This window comes from Diceros bicornis, chromosome 4 (assembly GCF_020826845.1).
Source record: "Diceros bicornis minor isolate mBicDic1 chromosome 4, mDicBic1.mat.cur, whole genome shotgun sequence".
NCBI lineage: Eukaryota > Metazoa > Chordata > Mammalia > Perissodactyla > Rhinocerotidae > Diceros > Diceros bicornis.
The window spans coordinates 73,586,685-73,601,001 of record NC_080743.1 but is presented as its reverse complement, the minus strand read 5'-3'; the positions used below and the strand labels follow the sequence as shown (position 1 = coordinate 73,601,001).

Below are 14,317 nucleotides of genomic sequence, written 5' to 3'. Positions count from 1 at the left end.
GTATTGGTGGGCTTCTCCACCCACGTATTTTCTAGAACGTCAGTCCAATTTACAGCCTCATCTTTCAGGTAATGAGAAGGTTGCCTGAGCCTATATCTTTAACAGATTTCTCCCCATCTCTTTTATTGCACTCTTATGATCAAAGTGTAAATAATCCATATTTCTATCTCTTTGTCTGTCCTCTCAGCTGCTCTCTCAGGGTTGCACGGGCTGATATGTGTTGGTGGAAAAACTGTAAGCTCACTCTCTGTCCCTATGTATCAGCCACAACATTTACCAATCCACTTCTAAGACGGCTATTATGGCATTAAGAAGACAAGACAAGTCATGGAGAACAAAATCCGCTCAATAAGCCAGTCCTCATAATGAGAGGGCATATTGCTTTGAGAGAATTTGACTCAAGGTCTGGCTGCTTCCATTTGCAGCCCTTTTGGTGCATGCACAGGGCATGAGAACTCATTTGAACTTCATCCTAATCTACATCTAGTTAAAGATGAATGAAAAATCTGTTAGGCTTTGAGCAAGATATTTTCATTTTCAACTTCAGATTCCTAATGATAAAACGTAGGAGGTAGACCAGAATAGACAAACTCTACGATCTTGTCACTAACCGATGGTGTGACGTCTGTTTTCGTAAGTGAATTTCTTTCTTTCTGCGATAGATGCTGATAGAAGTATGGCAAGAACCAGAGCATGCAGGCTCGGGGGTCTGACACACTTGCATTCTATCCCTGAGTGTGCCACTTAGTAGCATTTGATTTGGACAATTTATTTAACCTCTGAAAAACCAAGCTAACTTCACTGTCATATGGATATAAGAAGAGCACTATTTCAAAGGAGCGTTGTGAAGAGTAGATGAGACAATGCCTATAAAGTGCTTAGTACAAAGATGACCAAAAAGTCCATATCATTCTCCAATATAATTGAAAAATATCGGAGCTGGTACTTTGCCCTGACATTTGCTAAATATAGAGTCTCAAATATCTCCTTCTTTGATTAATTAAGCTCGTCTCAAAATGAAGAAATATGTACAAAAATGCACACACACACACATGCATACATACACCTTAATTTCATGCTTCGTCTCCCCAAATTTACTCACACGGCTCACCACACATCCTTCCCCCAGAACAAACACTAATCTCCTGATCCTCCTACAACTCTCAGCATTCACAGGCCCTTCAAAGCCTCAGGCAGACTCACCCCTGGAGCAGCTCGGCAACTCCGGCACCCATTTGTTTTGGGCCTGGCACCGCACACTGGAGGGTCCTTTCATGACAAAGCCGGGCTGACACCTAAACTCCACGATTTCATTTAAGGAAAAGAAGCTTCTGTTGTCAGACACCCTGATTCCATTTTCAATGTCTGGAGGCGTGCATGTATTAGGTAGAATGCACTGAGGGGGGGGGCCGCTCCAGACGCCGACTTCGTTGTCGATGCTGGTGCAGTATATTGACGGCTCCCCCACGAGGCGAAATGGCTTTATCCTTCTCTCTCCCGGATTACAGTAGTAGGTCACCACCGTTCCGTATGGAAAATACTCTCTGTTGGTGCTAATGAAATCTCCATTGGCGATGGCCGGGGGCGGCCCACAAGGAATACCTGGGAAAACGGACGGCAAGTTAAACAAAACCTCAATTTCTTAGAGTTACGCTCAATTATGAATTTTGGTGACGAGTTGAATGAAAAAAACTCAAATTACCAAAATGTCGATATTCACAACACTTCTGCTCTTGTCTAATATTTGCTAATGTACACACATGTTTTTACACAATTGCGGATTAGGTAACCACAATGTTATGGCTTCTGCCCTTCTCAATTAACATTATTTCAATAAATCTGTCCACATACTTCTCATTTTAAGTGAGAATTTATGTGTTATTTCACTATTGTTAATTCAGTTCTCTCTCTACAGAAGGCATTTGGCTTTATTCTATTGGTTATTAATATAGAATAGCATACAGTATAGCATTTTTCTCAAATAAATAAAAAGAAAAAGGTCTCGCACAACTAATAAAAAAGATAAAGCACAAATATACAATATTAGACATGACAAACACAGTAATCACATATTCAGCAGTAATAAAAATATCTGAATATGTGTTCTACTTTATGTTAATTTTGAAAGTGAGGATATTAGGAATAAAGATATATTTTGTCAATATTGACTCAAGAAAAGGAAGAATATAGAAGTAGTGAAAAAAATGTATCACAAATGCTACTCATAAAAAGAGTAAGCACGGATAATTTTATAAACAAATTTATTCTGATATTCATGTATCAGATAATTCCTAGGGATTTAAAATCATCCCAGAGCATATAAAATATTTCTATCATTTTTGGCAGGTATACCATAAAGTAGGCACTTATTTATTTATTTATTTTTGCTTTTAAGAGGATGTATATTTACTGTAGAAAATTCATAAAATAGAAATAAAAATCATTTTTAAGCCCATTATCTAGAAAGAAAGACTAACTGTTTAATGTGTAATCTTTTATACACACGCACACACACACCACCTATTTTTCTAAAATATCTTTGTTGGCTGATTAATATACCAGTGTAAGGATGTGCTATTTGATTCCATTTGGAAGAGTTATCTCTCTCGTCTAATGCATTTTGGCGTATGTTAAACTTTTTTTTTTTTTTTTTTTTTTTTTTTTTTTAGCAGAACACATGCCTTGTTCCTTTTAGTAGATTATTTCCAAAATGTTGTGTGGAATATACTCCACATTTAGATTATTTTGACATTTTCACTATCATAAACAATAATGTAGGTAACATCTATACAGCAATCCTTGCAAAAACCCATGGTGATTATTTTCTTTTAAGAATAAATCATAAACTATAGAATTCCTGGGTTAAAGGCATGCATACGGTTAAGTTTTTTGATATATATTGTATGCTTGGCCTTTTAGAAAGTTTGTTCCCACTCAGCCTACCAGCAGTTGGTTTTGAGAGTGTTGATTTCTTCACGTTATCACCAAACTCAGGTTTATATCCTCTTCATATTCTTTGTTAATTTGCAATTGCTCATTCTTCTCTGTGTCCCAAAGTGTAGGAAGCTCGTATTCCAAATAACTCGTAGGAAAGATGGCATGTCACTGTTCCCACGAGGAATAAGAAGGAAGGTAGAGCTCCACTTTTTGGATATATGACCTGACACTAAGGATTGCCAGAGAGGAAGCAGGACTACTTTCACTAACTTGGGGCTTGCTTACTTCACAAAAAAACAATGATCTTCAAACTGGGAAATGTTCAACCAACAAAAGAGGAAGTTGGTTGAGGTTGTTTTAAATGTGTTCAAAGCTATTGTTTAACATAATTTATACCCCAAGATAAGGAAAACCCAGGAGGAACTAGAAGCTTGGCACATTGTGAGTCCTTTTAAGGATATGTTTTCTTCAAATATTGGAAGGATATCATTGCTAAAAGGGATAAACTTTATTCTTTGTAATTCTAGCCAGGCAACTCTAGGATTAACTGGTGGGATAAATGGGTAAAGAGATTTCAATTCAGCTCACGTTGACAAATTGGTGGCTCCGTCTCCCAAACGACAGTATTGCCTGAGATGATACATTTAGCAGATGAGTGACCAACGAGTCGATACCTAAAGGCAAAAAATAAAAAATAATTATGGAAAACATCCCACCAACTTCCTCACAGCATGCATACATGGCAACTCTGCAAGACTACAATCTGGGAGAAGTTTAAAAACTAGCCTAAACTCTACCTATTTTATCTGGCTTTTCTTATTTCTCTTTACCTATCCTCTCACTGTTGAAAGGACTATTTCCTCTCTAATTCCTTAAGGCCCACTCTGCTTCTTAATTTCTTGGCTTCATTGTGGGTTGTATTAGGTACCAAAAAACCCAATCCTTCTGTAGACGTGTTTGATAATTTTCTTCTCAAATTCTGTCTTTTCTCATATTATTCTGGCTATTTTTTAATTTGTTTGCATTTTCCTGATATGCATATATAATTAACACTGTTATATCATTTTTGTTTAGGCATGTTTCTTGTAAATACTACAAGATTTGACGCTTTTGATCCTATTTAGAAGAAGCCTTTGTCTGTCCACAGGGAGATTAAACCATTCAAATTTACTGAACTCAGTGGTATGTTTGATCTTGGCTTTGTCCTCATTATTTAGACTCTCTTTCATAATGTCCAAAGATGAGGATGCAACAATGAATACACTTGATCTGCTCCCAACATGAGGGGCTTATTTCTGGCAGAAGAGGCAGACACATTCCTTGCTATTCCTGTTTCTTCCCTCTCATTTGCTATATGAATCAGATAGGTGAACCTCTTTGAGTTGCTCTAGCAATTTGGACGTTAAATATTTAATTTTTGTTCCATTAAGAACTTCATTTCATGTGCATGTGTATTACATATATATGTGTTGTGTGTGTATATATATATACATATATATATGTATATGTATATATGTATATGTATGTATATATATATACACACACAACACATATATTTAAACTTATTTTCTCAATTTTAGAGTCAAAATATGTACAGTCTACCCATCCCCTATATAAGTCTAGCTTATGTTTTCTTGCTTTCTCCCATTTTCTAGTTTGATGGATATATTTTATGACTTAGAGATTGTTATTAAGTTATGACTACATGGCAAAGTTCAGTTATTGCAAAGTTCACTATTTAATAATTAGTTATGTTGTATTTAGTTTCATAACTTTGTTGAAAATATTTGACCATTGTTTTAATGTGTTTTTTGTTTTGCTTTGTTTTTACCAGTTTTCTACCTCGCTGATATTTCTTTTGTACTGCATCATTCTCCTTTTAAAAAAATTACTTATGGATTGCCTGGGTTTATCTTCTTTATTTTCCCAGGAAGTATGCTTAAGTGGTGTAATTTTGGGCTCCTTGCTTACCCTTTAATGCACATCTGGAGCCTCCAGATGTGAACACTAGCTGGTCTCATTGAAACACTATCTTCTGCAATTTAGTGATGTCAAGGGTCAATGTGATATCAATATAAATTAATTTCTTTTGCAGGTATTATAGTTTATTAATTTCTTTTCTGCATTCTTGAAATTGCTTTCTTTATCCCTGAAACACAGAAGTTTCCTAGTGATGGCTAGGTATGGCCTTATTGTTTTCTCCTCTGGAATTTTTGTTACATATATTTTGAATCTTAGTACTGTCTTACACATATCTTCTCCTTTCTCTTTTTCTTTATCTCTTTCCACTGAATTCTAGGAGAATTTGATTAATTTTTCTTCTTAGTCTCTGCTTTAATTTTCTATAATATTCAGTGTGTTTTATCACAGATTTTTTTTTAGTTTGAAAATTGTGCTTTTCATTCATATATGAACATTCCTGATTTCCTAACTACTTTCACATAAGAAGCAGTGTGCAACCGAATCTTATTAAAAATAGAAACAGGAAATTTTTCTGAAAGTTTCCTCTGTTTCTTGGAAGTAATTCTGTTTTGTTAGAGGAAATTCCTTCTGATTTTTAAGATCGATCTCTTTTATGTTAATTTCCTGTAACTTATCATAAGCTCAATGGTTTTCTGTTTTATACCATAGAGAGGTTCACCCTTATTCAGTAATGCAAGATTAAGAGGGCACAGTCAGAGAATTTATAGATTGCAATTAAAAATGCTCAGAGAAAGAGAGAAGTGTTTAGATTCACTCTGATTTTACTTTGTCAGGTTCTAGGTACAATGGTTTGTAAAGCCTAGGGTGGCAAATATGCTGGAGACCCCAGGTTTCTTTTCAGTGTTTATCATGGCAGCACAAATTTAGCCCATATTCTCTAACTGGCTCAGCTGCTCACACGGAGAGTGAAATTGAGACTCCTCTGTATGCTGAGCAAGGGTAAACACCAAGGATAGGACCGCTGCCCAGTAAACACCTTATGTCTGACATTTTCACAGGGGGCTCTGTCATGGGTTGACTAGTGTTCCCAAAAAGGTATGTTGAAGTCCTAACCCCCAGTCCCCATGAATGTGATCTTATTTGGAAATAATCAGGTATAGATATAATCAAATTTCAGATGAGGTCAATAGGGGGGCCCTAGTTGAACATGATTGGGGTCCTTATTAAAAGAGAGAACTTTGGACATAGACACACACAGAGAGGACAATGCCTTGTGAAGATACAGGCACAGAGGGAAGACGGCCATGGGAAGACAAAGGCAGAAATTGGAGTGAGGCTGCCACATGCCAAGAAAGGCCTGAGGCTACCAGAAGCTGGAGGAGGCAAGGAAGGAACCTTTCTCAGAGGCTTTGAAAGGAGATGTCCTGCCAATACCTGATTTTGGACTTCTAGCCTCCAGAACTGTGACAGAATAAATTTCTGTTGTTCTAAGCCACCCAGTTTGTTGTTCTCTGTTATAGCAGCCAAAGCAAACTAATAGTTCACTTACCTTTAAGATTTTTTTCTCACACAATTGCTCCATGGACTTCCCTTTCTTCCATCAATATCTGCTCTGAGTTAGGGCTGTTTGTACGGTTTGACTAAGCCCTCCTCTCTTTTGCTGCCTCTCTACCTGGTGAATACCTCACCTTGTATGCACTGCCCTGGTTTCCAGCAAGGATACAGATTTCCCCTGAGTCTTATCAGACCTTTGTTCATTTCAATCAGGAGTTAAACATCTATGTTCAAGCTTTTTAAGAGCAGATGGTAATGGCCTAGTTCTCCTTTCTGAGATGTGACTAGAAGGTAGTATTGCTGTTCTGGAACTCCTGAACCAAGAGATGTTGCTGACAACTTACCCTTGATTACACGAATAATTAATTCTGGATCCGAACTGGGTATCAGTGTCTATATGCACCATGCCATTTATAGGATCTGGAGGAGTTTTACATGATCTACCTATGGGAAAGAAACAGAATTTTGGAACAGGGTAGAATAACCTAAACTTTTGTTAGTACATAAGGTCCCAACCTGACTGTAGCTTACTGAAGAGCACATGCAATTCTGATGGTTCCACAGATTTTGCCACCTTGAGGAACCTCACCAGACTGCTTCAGGATCACCTATCTCCTAAGCACCACTTTCAAAAAGGTCTCCCCTCCTGATCTCTTTATCTCTACCTTGAATCTCTTATCAAAATACAAAGCTTATTTGTGGCCTTATATCCTACCAGTATATTTCAAAGGTCTCCAATTTTTCTTCCCCCACCTCCCGACCTGGTTATTCAAACAGTTTATGTCTTCTCAGAAATTTTTCTCCTGGTCTGGAATCATTCATTATTTCCTTTCCCATAGGGAATGGAAATATTTCTGCAAATATTCCTTGAAACAGTCTCAAGAAATAAATATTTCAACCAATAAGTAGGGATGACCTACAAGACTAACTCTTATATCCACCTATCTGAACACTTTCGACAAACAAAGGTTTCTTATCTCTAAAATTTGAAAAAATTAAATAAGATGCTACAGATACTTTGATAGACATGGGAAAGCTCCAGTGCAGGATTTACTCACGTTTACAGAAATCTTTGGCACTTGACCACGTCTGGTTTTCTAGACACCTGATAGAGAATGACCTCCTGTAGAACTCAGGGCGGCATTCATACTTTAAAGATGTCCCAATGGGAAACTCAGATTCATTGGTTTGGATTTTCAACTTAGCAAATTGAAAATGATCTGGGCGGTTACAGTAACCTAGAGACCAAGAAATCAAGAGCATCAGAGTTAACAAAAAGATACCCAGTGCCGTTCTTCTTTCTCTCTCTCTCGTTAGATTTGATGCCAGAACAGAAGAAACTTCTAGTTATGGAAAGATAATTTCCTTGTAACCTTCAGAGGGTAAGTTCTATTACCACATGCCCATTAGAAATATACTATTTGGAAGGCTATTCTGCTATCTGGTCATTTTGCTCATATAATTTACTGCAAAAGACTGCTGCAATTCAACTTTTCACATTTTTAGTGAGCCAGAAAGAGTGCTCCTGCCAAGGTTTCACCTTTCCTGTCTGGTTTCCTTGTACTTCAGTGAATCAGAACCCCAGTAGAGGGCTCACAAGCATGAATGGAGAACTCAAGGTATTTCTTGGCAGTAAGAAGCAGCCACCAATTTTCCAGGTCTGATTCCTAAGCCAGCCATTTCAACACAAGCAGGAAACAAATAGCATCTCCCTAAAACAAAAAAAAAACAAACTAACACACAAAACCTGCAATCCTTATTATAAGAAAACATTGTTTGAAGTGTATGTTGAGTCAAACGCTAGCCTTAAGTCCATGCTTCTATGGCCTATTAGCTCTAGGCTTAAGGAATGAAAACTCACTTTGGATTCAGATAATATGAAATCAAAACAGTATATATACTTGGAAAAGTAGAAATTGTTTCCAGTTGGTTTTGACAGTAGCTTCTCTTTTAGCTTTTATTTTAGCTGTCCTCTACCTCCCTTTCAATTGTTTATTTAAACAGTAAAAGTTATACTAGAGCCAATTCTGTGCCCAGAGAATTCTCTGTATGAAAATTCGCAAATTCTCATCTCTTGAACATAATTAAATAATTTTTATCAATATGAAAATATGGCTTATTTTCAAGGTTTATTCACAGGAAATTTATCCATTTATATTCCCCCTATTTCCATTTTTATCTTAGAGCTTGAATGTTAGCTCTACTAGCTTCTAATTCAAGGAGTTCACCTTATGACTAAAATCTACCACCTAAGGCTAAATCACACATGCAGATAGCAGGGCAGGTCTCCAGTCTAAAATCTTAGCTGACAAAACTAGGGCTGCCTGGGGCCGGCCCGGTGGCGCAGCGGTTAAGCATGGCGCTCCGCTGTGGAGGCCCGGGGTTCTCAGGTTCGGATCCCGGCTGCGCACCGACGCACCGCTTGTCAAGCCATGCTGTGGCGGCGTCCCGTATAAAGTGGAGGAAGATGGGCACGGATGTTAGCCCAGGGCTAATCTCCCTCAGCAAAAAGAGGAGGATTGGCATTGGATGTAAGCTCCGGTCTGGTCTTCCTCACAAAAAACAAAACAAAACAAGAAAAACTAGGGCTGCCCTCTCAGGATAGGGTTCTGATGAGAAAAAAAATCATGGAACTTAGAGGAAGATTGCCTCTCATTGTTGATTCAGTAAATCTGGACTAGGTCTCTGCATTTGCAAACAAGCTCCTAGGCGCCCCCCAAGTTGAAGCCATGGTGTTGAAGGAGAGTGAGGGCAAAAATGACTTCTGAGTAACTAGCACTTGGTCCTTTTCCCTTGAGAATTGCTCTTTTCTCTCCGAGTTCCCCAGTGGTCAGTATGTTATGCCAGGACTAGGGTCCCTTCTACAATTTACTTTCTCCTTCCCGTATTCACTTTCTGAGGGTGGGTGTCTTAGTGGGGTCGGGTGTCTTAGGAAACCTTCTGCAGACCTTAGAAGTACACATTTCTTATTTTACATCTTTCCCTTGAGTTCACATTCCTTTGCTTTTTCTTTCCACCAAAGCGGGAAGACTTCAACAGCTAAAATTAGTGTGGGGCTAAGGAACAAGTAAGCTTTATTTTAATTTAGAATTTAGCCCAGATTGGGTAAAGGAATCTCTGTGGTTTGTCTACGGTGCAGCCCAGTTTTCACAGAGAATGCACAGGGTTCTCAGGCTAAAGAGGTAATTAAAAGTGATTTTGCCTCGCTTTGTTCTCTGCTGGCCTGTGATTCCCTCCCAAACCTGTGAAGATGGCATAACTTATGCTAGTGAAGGTTCAGAGCTATTTGCTTTCAATTCGTACGCTTTAATTCTAATTCTCTGGTCAGAATTGGAACCACCACCCACCACCTCCCTCTTTTCAGTAGCCCTCTAGCTGCCAAGGTCATCAGACTCTCATGTGTTGACATATCTTAAAACCACTTATTACTGATTTGGCATTTAGTATAAATGTCAAATACATACATGTCAAGTACATAAACACCACATTATAATAACAGAAACTTGGAGGGTCTGGTGTAGATATTCTGAAGCCATTTGGCATGTGGGGTAGTGTGCACTAACCTGGAATTTCACAGCGAGGGGCAGGGCCACTCCAAATTCCATTCCCTTGACTGTCACTTGTGCAGCGGATGGTGCTCTCCCCAGTGAGGCTGAAGGTCATCCCTCTGTCTGGGTGGGGGTCACATGTATAAGTTACTTCTTTTCCAAAAGGAAAGACTTTCAGGGACTTTCCTGTGTGTCTCCCATTCAGGATATCAGGAGGATTTGGGCACAAGATTTCTGGAAAGAAGGCAAGACTTAAGTTTCATTGAGGAGTTTTCACCAGAGGTAGTCTGTAGTCAAAGGGTGCTGTGGTTGGTGCTACCTAAAAAACACTAAGGATATGACAGTATACTTTAGGCCTTTGTTGAGATGGACTACATGAAATGAGATCTCAATCTCATTTTTTAATTGAAAAAGTACTAAAGAGGGCCAGCTCCAGTGGCCTAGTGGTTAAGTTTGGCACGCTCCACTTCAGCCGCCCTGGTTCGGTTCCCAGGCGTGGACCCACACCACTCGTCTGTCAGTGGCCATGCTGTGGTGGAGGCTCATACACAAAAAGAGGAAGATTGGCAGTGTATGTTAGTGCAGAGCAGATCTTTCTCAGCAAAAACAACAACAAAACAAAAACGTACTGAAGAAATTTGCCTATCCTGAATCTTCCAGATAGTTAAGTTTTCTGGATAATAGAAACTTTATACCTTCAATTAAGTACCAAAACTTTTAAAGAAGAAAAATAACCATTTGGAGGCTAACTCATTCATTTACTGAACATGTATTCATTGAGCATTTATTCTGTGTCAGTCACTCATCGGGGCCCTAGGGATATAGTGGTGAAGAGCACAGATAAGGTCTTTGTCCTCCAAGGAGCTTACATTCTTGGGAAATATTTCTCCATCGTATTCCAGGTGTACTAATCACCTTAAATAGATGAAACCTTTCCTTGATAACTTGTTGATATGGACCATCAATCTTGATTATGATAGTAGTGCTGTCACAATGAATTGGAACACATACGGGTCATTGTAAAAGCTCTAAATGATTCAGACTGCTCTTTTTTTAAAATGTATGGGTCTGTTGATGATTTATTTATTTTTCTTTACTTTCTGTCAGGCTTCAAACTGTTACTTCTTGCTGGTATCTGCTTGTCTGTTTAAAACAGGCCCCTCCTCACTTCTAATTGGCATTTCTAATTAGACATAAGATTTGGAAGAAGCTACTTCAACTAGTAAGAGTCGTGAAAAATAGAGAAATGGTCCAATCAATAATGAGCTCTGATGCATGCCAGTAGGACAGCCATTTGCTATGTTACTTCAGTGTACATTGGGTTTCCTGGACAGCAGGGATCTCTATATAAGTTATGTTGTTATAATGTTTTACTATCGAAAACAACATATGATGTCTGAGCAGATTTCTAGCCACATAAACATTTTAGTAAAATTTGATTGTTTAAAAAATATATATTTTTTAATCTTTAGGATCAAGAGATGAAACAAAGTCCTGTCTTCTACTGGGGTAAATACAAAGAAATAAGTAGTGATGCTGCATATAGGAGACTCATTTATTAATCAGCTTATTATTTTTGAAACTTTCAGCATCATTTGTTTAGGTACATGCTTTAAGAGTTTAAGGAGTCTTCAACTGCTACGCTGTGTGATGTTGCTCCCCACTCTCCCCTCATTCCTGCATTGCTTTGATCTATCATTTCCACAGCATTTAATTTTTAAATTTTTGTTCTTGTCCATCTCCCCACTTGAGTATAAATAACATAGGCATAGGGAAGTAGCTCACCTTGTTCACTGCTATAACACCAGTGCCTAAAGAACATCAAGCACACAGTATGTGCTCAATAAGTAATTGGTTGAATGAATGAATGTTTCCTATTTGTATATTAGCAAATAGGGAACTTGTAGAGTGACTACACCTTGATGGCAGAAAAAAAAGAAAAGAAAAGAAAGAAGGAAGGAAAGAAGAAAGAAAAACAAATTTCTCAAAGCTTCACTTTATCTAATCACTCCTGACCTAGAGGCAAACTACGGCAGGGTTTATCACATAGAACACAGAATTCAGAATGACAGAAACTGATCAGATGGCTCCCAAGACACACGATGCACAACAAAGTGCATTGCAACAAATCGATTCACAACCAAATCCTATTAAAATAAGCAACTATCAATGATTCCGATTAGGAAATAGAAGAACCGCAACAGGAGAGGCCACAGGTCAAAATACTAAACAGATTAAGGGGAGAGATTGGCCTGAAGTGTTATTCCTTCTACTCACGTGCACACACAGGAACACTGCTGTTCCAAAGGCTTTCCATTCCAACCAAGACACAGTGGCTAGCAGAACTGCCTTTTAACTGGAATCTAAAGAAGAAAATGGCAGTGAATAGGTGAGTTGTTTCAGCCGAAATGCCATTCAGTTCACAAACTAGGTCCTGTCAAAAATCTCAGCATTTTGAGGGTCGGAAACCAACAGCTGGCAGAAGTTCACAGGCCTCGTCAATCTGAAAAAAATCACAGCCTCCAGTAAGGGAGAATGGCAGAGCACAGTGACTTGGTCACATGATACTCCCAGCCTGAATGAAAGAAGGTAGTCAGTCGTAGCATAGCTGCCATCTCCTTGATCCTGGACTCAGAGAAGTGAAGCTCTTGCTGATTGTTCCAGGATAACCCTGATAAATCTACTTGTCATTATCGGAAACCCAGTGTTCTAATGCAACATCTTCCTAATGCTGACACTGGAAAAGCAAGTAACACAGCTCCCAGTTTGAATTGGAAAATCAGAGAATAACTAGAAGAGAACAAAGACTGTTCTTTTGTCTCTACATTTGTGATGGCTGTCAAGAAGGCCCACAGCAGCATGTTGGACTGTGGAAGAGTAGGTTTGAATACTCTAGGAGAAAAAGGAGAGGAGATTGGAAATGACTTTTGTATGAAATCATCCAACAGTCTCGATGTATCTTGGAACCTGATGGCTCCTAAATCTTATTGGGTGCTGGTATTTGGTGCCTACCAAGGATCCTTGAAACAGTTTGAGATCAGGTGCTTTGTGCTCATGCTTGATACTTCCCATATAGAGATGTGCACACTGTGAAGAGCACGAGATTCACATAAATAAGTCAATGACCTTACATAAAACATTAACATCAGCCACCATGATCCCATTTCAAAGCCCTTAGCTCATGACTAAACAGATGATATACGATTGGATAAAAAAAATGCTTTTTCTTGTACTTTCACTTCTATTACAGATTTCACTTCTGATGGTTAAAAAAATTTCCTGAAATAATTCTTAAACGATCTTAGTTATTTTTAATAATCTTTTTGTTACATATCAAACTCTTTCTGGGACTCTCCAAATTATTGTTATTCTTTTCTGCTTAAAAAATATGATTTTTTCACTTAATGTGTCACCATTATATATTCATAACCACTAGTTGTATTCGTCTTTGAACCTGCCATTTAACATATATCCTAGTTTTTTCCTTCATATCTCATATTATTTGTTCCACTTTCTCTTTACTCTTACTTCCACATACACTTCCAAAATTTAATCTCTTTGAATATTCTTTTTTTTTTTTTTCAAGCCACACCAGCTCTTCCTTTTTTTTTGAATTGACTCTTAACACAAATTTCAGTGTCCAGCAGGCCAGGCAACCTCACACTCACCCCTCATCACAAACGAAGGACACTTTTGCCCCAAGCTGGAGGTTAAGTGGAAATAGTACTCGGCCATGAGGGAGCTGGTCCAGGAAGTCAGCACATGATTTTACTGGAGAAAAAGTAAAACAAACAGAAATAACACTGGCGTGTGGAGAATAAAGAGAGAAGCTAAAAATGTCAACTGGATGAGATTTAGGCACCTGCACATCTGGGGGCTGATGAGCTCCAGTCTCCCTGGGGCGTACAGCGCAGAGAAGCAGCCCCTCTGAGATCATAGCCAGGCTCGCAGCTGTAGAGCACTTCCTGCCCAGGGGAAAAGCTGTCCTTGTTGCTTGGGGTGTGCTTACCATGTGGAATTTCGGGAGGCGGCTGACATGCTGAGGAAAGAGAACCAAAGTGCTGTTAATTGTGTGAAAATAACTTTTCCTCAGTAGTAAACTGGCCAAGAGAATCATAACTATACGTCTACATGTTTAAAAAAACCTGGTGGACTAACACCCTCATTTTATTGATGGCAAAATTAAACACAGAGAGAGAGAGAGGGAAGTGTCTTGCCAAAAGCCACAGAACTGATGACACGTTGCAGAACTGTGACTAAAACTGAGATATTATCCATTCATTGTTTTTCATCTAAAATACACACCTAAGATTACACAGCAGACAGTTCTCTTCTAGAATGCTTCCTATTACTGT

At 38.5% G+C, this 14,317-nt stretch overlaps 1 protein-coding gene across 1 annotated transcript in view; it reads right to left on the bottom strand.

The window, feature by feature from the left end:
* The window catches only part of LOC131404745 (complement receptor type 2-like), a 160,355-nt gene that overhangs the window by 49,083 nt on the left and 96,955 nt on the right, over nucleotides 1–14,317 (bottom strand). Inside the window, exons 32-39 of the mRNA XM_058539761.1 lie at nucleotides 13,825–14,001; nucleotides 13,631–13,733; nucleotides 12,240–12,325; nucleotides 9,978–10,196; nucleotides 7,473–7,652; nucleotides 6,759–6,858; nucleotides 3,526–3,611; nucleotides 1,204–1,602 (exon numbers count right to left, since the gene is read on the bottom strand). Of these exons, the coding sequence (XP_058395744.1) occupies nucleotides 1,204–1,602; nucleotides 3,526–3,611; nucleotides 6,759–6,858; nucleotides 7,473–7,652; nucleotides 9,978–10,196; nucleotides 12,240–12,325; nucleotides 13,631–13,733; nucleotides 13,825–14,001 (1,350 nt within the window). The remainder of the gene's footprint in view (nucleotides 1–1,203; nucleotides 1,603–3,525; nucleotides 3,612–6,758; nucleotides 6,859–7,472; nucleotides 7,653–9,977; nucleotides 10,197–12,239; nucleotides 12,326–13,630; nucleotides 13,734–13,824; nucleotides 14,002–14,317) is intronic.